This window comes from Polyodon spathula, chromosome 8 (genome assembly GCF_017654505.1).
Source record: "Polyodon spathula isolate WHYD16114869_AA chromosome 8, ASM1765450v1, whole genome shotgun sequence".
Lineage (NCBI taxonomy): Eukaryota > Metazoa > Chordata > Actinopteri > Acipenseriformes > Polyodontidae > Polyodon > Polyodon spathula.
The window spans coordinates 15,218,848-15,227,971 of record NC_054541.1 but is presented as its reverse complement, the minus strand read 5'-3'; the positions used below and the strand labels follow the sequence as shown (position 1 = coordinate 15,227,971).

Here is a 9,124-nt window from a genome sequence, read left to right as displayed (position 1 = left end):
CACTGTCTAGATGAAGACATTTCTGAGCCAGCATAGACTTCTAGATCTTTTTCATAGATTCCTTCTTCAGTTTCAGTATCTCCCATATGATATTTATAATGCACATTTTTATTGCCTGTGCACAGTACCTTACAGTTTTCTCTGTTAACTGTCATTTGCCATGTGTCAGCCCAGTTCTGAATATTCTCTAGATCATTTTGAATGACCTTTGCTGCTGCAACAATGTTTGCCACTCCTCCTATTTTTGTGTCATCTGCAAATTTAACAAATTTGCTTACTATACCAGAATCTAAATCATTAATGTAGATTAGGAATAGCAGAGGACCTAATACTGATCCCTGTGGTACACCACTGGTTACCTTGCTCCATTTTGAGGTTTCTCCTCTAATCAATACTTTGTTTTCTACATGTTAACCACTCCCTAATCCATGTACATGCATTTCCTTGAATTCCCATGCATTCAGTTTGAGAATTAATCTTTTATGCAGAACTTTGTCAAAAGCTTTCTGGAAATCTAAACAAACCATGTCATATGTGTTGCAATTATCTATTGTCAATGTTGCATCCTCAAAAAAAATCAAGCAGGTTAGTCAGACACGATCTCCCTTTCCTAAAACCATGTTGACTGTCTCCCAGGATACTGTTACCATATAGGTCATTTTCCATTTTGGATCTTATTATATTTTCCATAAGTTTACATATAATAGAAGTCAGGCTTGTTGGTCTGTAGTTACCTGGTTCGGTTTTGTTTGCTTATTTGTGGTATTGCATTTGCAATTCTCCAGTCTGTCGGTACAATCCCTGTGTCAAGAGACTGTTGCAGTTTGTAAATAACTTCTTTCATTTCTTTGGAGTACTACTGGGAGTATCTCACCGGGCCCAGGGGATTTGTTTATTTTAAGAGCTCCTAGTCCCTTAACACTTCTGCCTCAGTTATGCTAAAGTTATTTAAAACTGGATAGAAACAGATTGACATGTGGGGCATGTTGTCCATATCCCCCTTTGTAAAAACTTGTGAAAAATAATCATTTAATATATTTTCTATTTTTTTGTCTATAATTTTGCCATTTGTATCTCTTAGACATTTCATCTAAGAGTTATGTTCTCTTGTTGTTATAAAATTAGAAAAACATTTTGGAATTGGTTTTAGCCCCCTTAGCAATGTTCATTTCTATCTCTCTCTTGGCCTTTCTAACTTCCTTTTTGACTTGCGTTTGCAATTCCAAGTACTCTTTCTGTGTACTTTGTTCTTGGTCCCTTTTAAACACTCTGTAAAGTGTCTTTTTTCACTGAATATTTTTTTTAAATTGATCTATTAAACCATTTTGGCAATTTAGTTTTACATTTAGATTTGTCTACTTTAGGGGTGTAATTATTTTGGGCCTGTATTATTTTGCACCTTTAGCCATCTTCTTCTGTGGGTGTTTTCTCTGTTTTACTCCAATCTACTTCTGTTAGTCTCTGTTTCATACCTTCATAGTTTGCTTTTCTAAAATTGTAAACCTTAGCTTTAGTCATTACTTTTTGGGTTTTAAAAATCACTTCAAATGAGACCATTTGTGGTTGAGTTTGCCCCTCTTTCCTCTGTTTTAGTTATTCTGACTAAATCAAGGCATATCCCCTCTAGTCAGTGCCTTGACAAATTGTGTTATAGTCATTTGTCATTTCCACCATTTCAATTTCATCCTTCGTGCTCCCCACCGGGTTTTCCCATTTTATATGGGGGAAGTTGAAATCCCCCATTAGTATGGCTTCTCCTTTGCTACACACATTTCTAATGTCATTGTATAACAGATTATTTTGCTCACCATCTGATCTGGCGGTCTATAGCATGCTCCTATTATTATGCCCTTTTTAATTTTTGTCCATTATTCTGACCCATATTGATTCTGCATTGTTTTTTTTTTCTTCCAGATTTAACACCTGGGCTTCAAGACTGTGACTGACCAAGTGGTTCACAGAGAGAAAACAAAAGAGAGTATAATGGAAGCTGATTAAAAGTAAGTTTAGATCAGACGATAGAAAGTTTTTTAAAATGTTTATATTTTTTTTATATCAGTGTTATAAATGCATGGAGTAGCCTACCAAGTGATCCTAGTAGGATTTGTGAACCTTGTATTTCTGAACATAAATTAATAGGGGTTTTAAATTATTCACCCACACCCCAGTAAGTGACACTGGTGTGCTAACAAGGGACGACCCTTGATGGGCCGAATGGCCTTTTCTCATTCCCAAACTCTTCTGATCTCTTTATGGTATTTGTTCAATATAAAGCTGAATGGCCTTTGAATGGGAATCTGAAACTGCTGCTGTGTTTCAAGACGGATGCCTTGGTTTGTCATGGAATGATGCAGCTCCGAAATTGCACTGACCTGAAAGGTATGCTGAGGTTATACTGGTTCCTTTACTATACATCATAAACCACAAACATGCTCAACCCATGAACTTGACATGCAATTCTGTTTGCCTTTTCTCTTGTGAACTACACCTCTCTAGTAATGAGTCACGTCTTGGAAATGCAGGCATCCTCATGCCATTCATCTCTTTCACACGTCTGTCAATACCTGTATTGTGGTAAATCTTCAAAATGCACGGCTGACTGCCTCATGATTTTATTTAATTTCCCTTTGCCTGCTAAAGCTACTGTATGTAACACGTATGACTGCATTCATAATCGTTTGGTCGATTGATGCAGTCACCAATTACAAGAAGCTAAAAGCACAAGTCAAGCCAACAGGAAACCATCAACTTCACAGCACTTGTACACATGTAGCACAGCACCTTTTGAAAGGTGCATCGCGATTGACAGATTTGGTTTCACACATTTTCTTGAAATACTGTTTAGAATTAATCAGCAGCCCCACAGCTCATTGTGTCTTATTCCCCCCCCCCCCCCCCCCCCCCCCCATCCGTTTATCTGCTTTCCACTTGCATTTATGTAGAGTATCCACCACTTACACTGTCCAGGGTTATTGCGGGCAGCTGTTGATTTCAGACAAATAGCATTTGCCATTCCCATTGATTTCAATAACAAAAGGCATTGTTTATAATATGTTAAGCATGCAGTATATTTTTAACAAACTCAGCTGTTTGGATCTTGTTATGTGCCATTCACATAGATTTAAATAACAAACGCACTGCTTATAGTGTAGTAATTGCTCTTACTGATTCACCTTGTTACCTTACCATTCACATATATGTCAAGAAGAAAGGCAGCACTTTACGGTAGTAAAAGCTTAACAGCTCAATCAATCAGCTATTTGCACCTCATTACTGAGCAATTACCCCTGTACTGTACCTTGGCTATTTAATCCCTGTACGCAGTGTCAGTTTTACAGTATGAAAAAACAGCACTGACTGCAACAGCAAGCATGGTTGGAAAGAGAAAAGTCATGGAGTATCAGCACGAAAATTTAGTTTTAAATAAAACGTCTCTATTCAATACTGTAGGCTCGCTAAAGCATGCTTGGAACTCTTGTCAGTCAGCAAATAATGCAGCGTTACTTCAAAAAAGCTGGGGTTTCTGTAGTTGAGGAGAGTGCTGACGAAAATACAACCAAAACTGAAACTCTGACAACAACAGAGGGGATGTCAGAGGAAGAATTCTCAGCTGTGTACATCTGCAACAATGACACTCTGCCTGAAACAAACACAGATGATGTACACATGCGTGCTGCACTTGTAACACTGTGGCATGTTATGGAGCAGCATCCAGATATAAAGCCGAATTGGGATTTTTTAGAAAACGCTGATTGAGTTTGCCAACCATTCTTGCAAAAACAAACCGTCCAGATGCATATCACAGAGTTTTTCACTGGAAACAAATTGCAGTAATGTAGCCTACCTGTACTGTACATTTCTGCACTTCCATTACTTTTTTTTGCACTTACTTAAAAGTTAAACATTGAGCAAGTAATGGAGTTTTATGCACATGACTTCATTGAGACATGTTTTTGGATATAACTCAGCAGAAAAATATCCCAATATCCAGTGTTCATGATATCACCGAATTTCTAAAAACTGAAGGAAATAAATACTTGCTACCTAAGTGCTGCAAATGTTTAGTAGTCCTGGCTGCACTCTTCATCCTGCGTTGCAGAACACCCATTCTCCAGCTTCAGAAGACATGAACTATCTTCAGTTAACAATGGGACAGAGCTGACTCATGTTGCTGTCCTTAATGCTCATCAAGACCTTACCAGAGATCTAGATGTGAATAAGATTGCTGACAATTTCATCCAGAGGGCTACAGAGAGAGGCAATGTCTATTAATTTGGACATTAGTGAAGGCACTCGCTGACAGAAACAAAAGTTGCTGCTTATGGGATCTAACATGGGCCAGTGTGACTTTGTATATCAGGCATCTCATCTCTGGAATGAACTGCCTTCAAGCATGAAAATGGCCTCTTTACAATACCTCTGTAAAAACCACTCATAGATACTGATTTTAAATCTTACCAGGATTGCAAATCATGTAAAACACAGACTACAAGCGGGATCATATCAATTGGAATTCTTCATATTTTTATACCTTTGTTCATTGTTTCTGTCCTCTTTGAATGATTTGTTTCTTTCATAGTGTTATTTCTTTGCTGTCTTTTCTTCTAGGACTAACCTGAATGAGATGTATATCTCAAGGGTTCTGTCCTGGTTAAATAAATAATTTTGAACGAAGGTTCAAGTGCAATGTATGCAAACACTTTCCTTATCTCCAGCTTAATTTGGGACAGTGCAAATGAGTCAACCTGTCATTGGATTGAAATGAATGCAAAACAGATAAAAAAAAAGTTTAAAATCAATTACAAAAAATACATCACTCCTTGGATCCCTCACAACTCAAAACCAGGTAGCAGCAGTCATGTGAATAAAGACAATGTATACTACAGTATCTTAGTAAAGATTTATTTATTCCATTTATAATTTTATTCCATAACAAAGAAAGTTATTTTGTATTTATACAGTATTTAGGCAAAAAAGCCAATGTCATCATGAAAAAATAGCCTTATTATCTCATGCAAGCCCACATTGAAACCACGCATTTCCACTGGCAGATCAACCCAGATTGAATTAGGTCTCTGTCAGCCCCAGTTAGAATTGCTGGCAGAAATCAGCCTCTCTACGATCCTATCCACACTAACTAAATGATGCGCCACCAACATGCACTTAAACCCAGTCGTTGCCAGGTTTTGACTGTTATCTAGGTGGTGTGGACAGGTTTTGTAGTGTGGGAGGATGCTGAACTGAGGGAACACGAAGCCACTTTGTGGCTTGGTTTCAGGAGACTAGATTTCAGGTCACTGCATGGCACACAAGGGGAGGCTTGAGGTTTGATACAGCAAAGTTGCCTCAAACTAGGTCTCCCGGTGGTCTCCTAGAAAAAGTGGCTTTGTGTTCCCCCAGCTTAAGGATCGTCCAATGCGAAGGGCGCTAGGATGGGGGTCAGAAACTCGGACTGCAAAAGAAGAGCACCTGCGTAGTGCTAAGAATTAACAAGACCATCAGAGAAATTATTGGCAGAGGCAGGTGAATTTTATATTGGAATGCGATGAGATTGAGTGTACAGAATTACAGCGGAAAAAAGAGACGCAATAAATAAAGGCCAGATAAGTAACTGCAGATTACACTAGTGCCTTTTTCTGATACTTGCAATTGTTCCAAGTTCCACTGCTCAAATAAAAGTCTGCATTGTACTACTTGTTAGATCAAATATGGCAACAGCTGGCAGGACCTTATTAGTTTTGGATTTTTAGAGAGACGTCACAGAGGGTAAATCCACTGAAATCCACTACCCAGAATGGTGCAGGACACATTAGAAACTGGTATTTGTCAAAATAGTTAAAAGCCCAGGTTATATAAAAGAAAATAATCAATATAACATGAGTAATAGCTGAAAACCAGCATCACTGTTGCATGGATTGTGTTCAGATGCATTCCACTTCTGATTTACGCAAGTGAAAATATCAAAACTATTGGGACTATTTTGAAAAAGTAGATGTGAACGGTAAGCAATGGCCATTACTTACATATACAGTGCTCTAAGCGTAACAGTCCTTTTTTATGCATAATAACTTCTTTAAAAAGCACAAAACAGTATAGGAATTAAGACATAGTTTCCACCCCCACAGGAAAATCACATGGCGTAGACAGAATGAAACTCTTGACTAACTAATCATTATCCTATTACACCAGCTTCCTGATTTAAGGTTTAAGTTACAGGCGAACCGTAAAGAGTGCAGTATTCTCTGTAGCGAAGTTTCCTTGCCATCCAATAACATGACAAAAGAAAAAGATGTAATAAAAAACAGGAAGAGTGCAAAATTCATTACAGCAGTAAAAGTTCATTCGGTAAAATGTTTCTGCACCCGAAATAACGTCTGTTCTGTAAAATAACTTTCTTCCATCCCCTTCTTGATGGCTTCTTGCACATCTGTCTGCAGAATCGTTCCTCAGGGAGAGCTCACACGTCAGTGTGCTCAGAGCCTTGACTGGGTTTCTTCTCCGGGCTGAACTGGCACAGGCTGGCCGCTCGGCTCCGGGGGGCTGAGGTCTTCATATTGGGCTTTGGTTGAGTGGGCTGGTCTTTCTTGAGGAAGTTCTGGATCAGCTGCAGCTTCTCGTGCTCCTCTTTGAGGAACACATCCACCATCAGGGTCTTCTCCTTCTTGATCTGCTCACTGATGTCCTTAGGGATGTCTGGGATTATCCAGTCCAGTCCCTCACTGAGCAGCATCACCAGGTTCTGAAAGAGAAGTTGCTCTTCAACCAACAGCAATGCCTATGGGTTCCCACATGACCCCAAAACAGATCCCCATATGCACAGGGACTTAAATGAAGATCATTGGTTCTTTTTGAGATCAATAGAATTGGAACATGATTGTTAGTCTCTGATGTCACCACCCCATTTCAGTCCCCTGGTTGCAGCTACACCTCTGTGTACATTTGAAACCTATTTGCACTTCTTGATCAACTTACATTTTTGTATATGATTTATCATTTGAAATCTGTATAATTCTTGCCTGTCAGACAAACCCCCCCCCTTTTTGGGGTTTGTTTTGTTTTTGTTATGGTGTGTCATGGCCCCTGGTGGACCACAGACCTAAATAGTTTAATCACAGAGTGTCAGTGGACAACGTCTGATACATGGAACAGTGTTTCCTCACATGGAACTCTCTATCGCATATGTATAAATCTACTAAGCAGCTAGGATGCTTAACTTGTATAGGTGTAATTTAGAGCCCCAAAATGTGTGTTTGTTATCAACCCCTTGTAGTTAATGTTATTACCATATTCAATTGTTGTACAGTAAAGGATAAATCAATCTTCTTAAGTACAGGTCTCTCCTGTTTTATTGGCGTTACTATATTGTCCACACGCTTCATCGACCCTGGGAATCCACATTCCCCAGAGAGACTCACCTGAAACAGGATGACGAAGGCAAGGCGCGCAGCCAGCACAGACCAGTACTGCTTAGAGAACTCGTACGGGTTTGATGACCAAGGTGGTTCTCTGTAGTCTCTGTACCTGTAACACAGAACACATTGCTTTATTAAAAAAAGAGTACAAATGTAGAGTAAAATGTATTGGGAATCGTATGCAAGGCTGTATTTTTGTGTGAAATGTAACCATTGCCGTGCAACATCTAGTTCTGCGTGAACATTCCTCTTTTTAAAAATAAATGCAGTAAATGTTTGAATATTGACACACTACCTGTTACACCGCATTTAGGAACATGGCAGTTGGTTTAGTTTGATTCCACTAAATGATTTAACACATACTGCATAGAGCAGCACGATTTCTTTAAAGTCTTCAATGAAAAGGACACCAGCTGCATCAAAGATCAGAAATAGTTCTGCTAAAGATCACTCTGTCCAGTACAAGCAGGGGACATTTCACGTGTCTGTTGTTATTTTTATATTTATTTATTGTTTGAAAGTGAAATGTCTTTAAAAAGGTGGACATAAAAAACAAAATATTGTACAATTTAGCATTTGCAGTTTTTAAAGCATTTAAATATTTAGGAACACTTGTTGTTCAATAAACGCTAGAGAAAATTATGTTGAGTATGTTTTTTGGTAGTTTCCTGCTCCAGTAAAAACACATACAAAGACTAGTATGTAAAGCTACGAATACCCTATTCATGCAATCATCTCAATTGAGATTGTGAATGTGAATGGCAGTTGTGTGGCTTAAATGTGCATTATTTAGGTAGCATGGACATCTTAGAATAACATCAGTAACCCCATATACCAGTTTTGAATGATTTTTTTTTTTTTTTAAACTGGGAGCAGGAGAAACTACCACATCTCAAAAACACACATGAAACATGAGCGCCAATAGCAGTCTAATGACTAGAGTCCTGCATTTTACGCGACATGTTTTTTTCAATTGTAATTCAACTGCTATCCCCTAGATGTCCCTGCAGCCACTCCAGTTATAGTAATCAAATTCACAATTAAGAAATCAACACATTACAATTTGACTAATTAGAAAAATAAAAACTTATTATGATGACTGTGAATGGTAACTGAATAAATGGATACATTAAAAGAAAAATTGAGAGACCTAAACATGGATTCAAACACATTTCAATCAATCATTGAACGAACGCACGCAACAATATCCATCTGGTGTTGTGTACACCGATGGGTATCATTTATTTTGCACAACTTGCAATTTATCTTTGGACTACACTCGAAAGTCAACAATAGATCGACATTTACCATCAGAAAAACACAGAAAACAAAAGGCTGAGATTGACAGCTATGAGACGGGGAACGAAAATTATGAACGGCGATGAGATTTTATGATGAGAGTTATTTTCGATTTGACAGAGGCATTTGTTTGTGCTAATATTCCCCTGGAAAAAATTGATAATCCCAAACTATGTGCATTTCTGAAGAAACATGTAATAAATGTGGGAGCAATTCCTACAGCAGGTCAAGTGAGAAGGGAATATCTACCCCAAATTGTTGAGTTGCACAAGATGAAAATTGTACAACTGGTAAAGATGTCTGACAGTGCATCTGTAGTTACTGGCGAGTCTACAAATGTAAAAGATCAGTATGTTTTGCACATTTTGTTTTTTCTCCAAGGACTATGAAATACCTTCGAAATGAAAGTAATA

The 9,124-nt window shown here is 38.2% G+C and overlaps 1 protein-coding gene across 1 annotated transcript in view; it reads right to left on the bottom strand.

Moving 5' to 3' along the window:
- Positions 1 to 4,996: 4,996 nt before the first annotated feature.
- LOC121320214 (anoctamin-2-like) overlaps positions 4,997 to 9,124 on the bottom strand; it is a 73,917-nt gene continuing 69,789 nt past the window's right edge. The window contains exons 26-27 of the mRNA XM_041258467.1: positions 7,416 to 7,521; positions 4,997 to 6,739 (exon numbers count right to left, since the gene is read on the bottom strand). Coding sequence (XP_041114401.1) covers positions 6,458 to 6,739; positions 7,416 to 7,521 — 388 coding nt within the window. The 3' untranslated portion in view covers positions 4,997 to 6,457. The remainder of the gene's footprint in view (positions 6,740 to 7,415; positions 7,522 to 9,124) is intronic.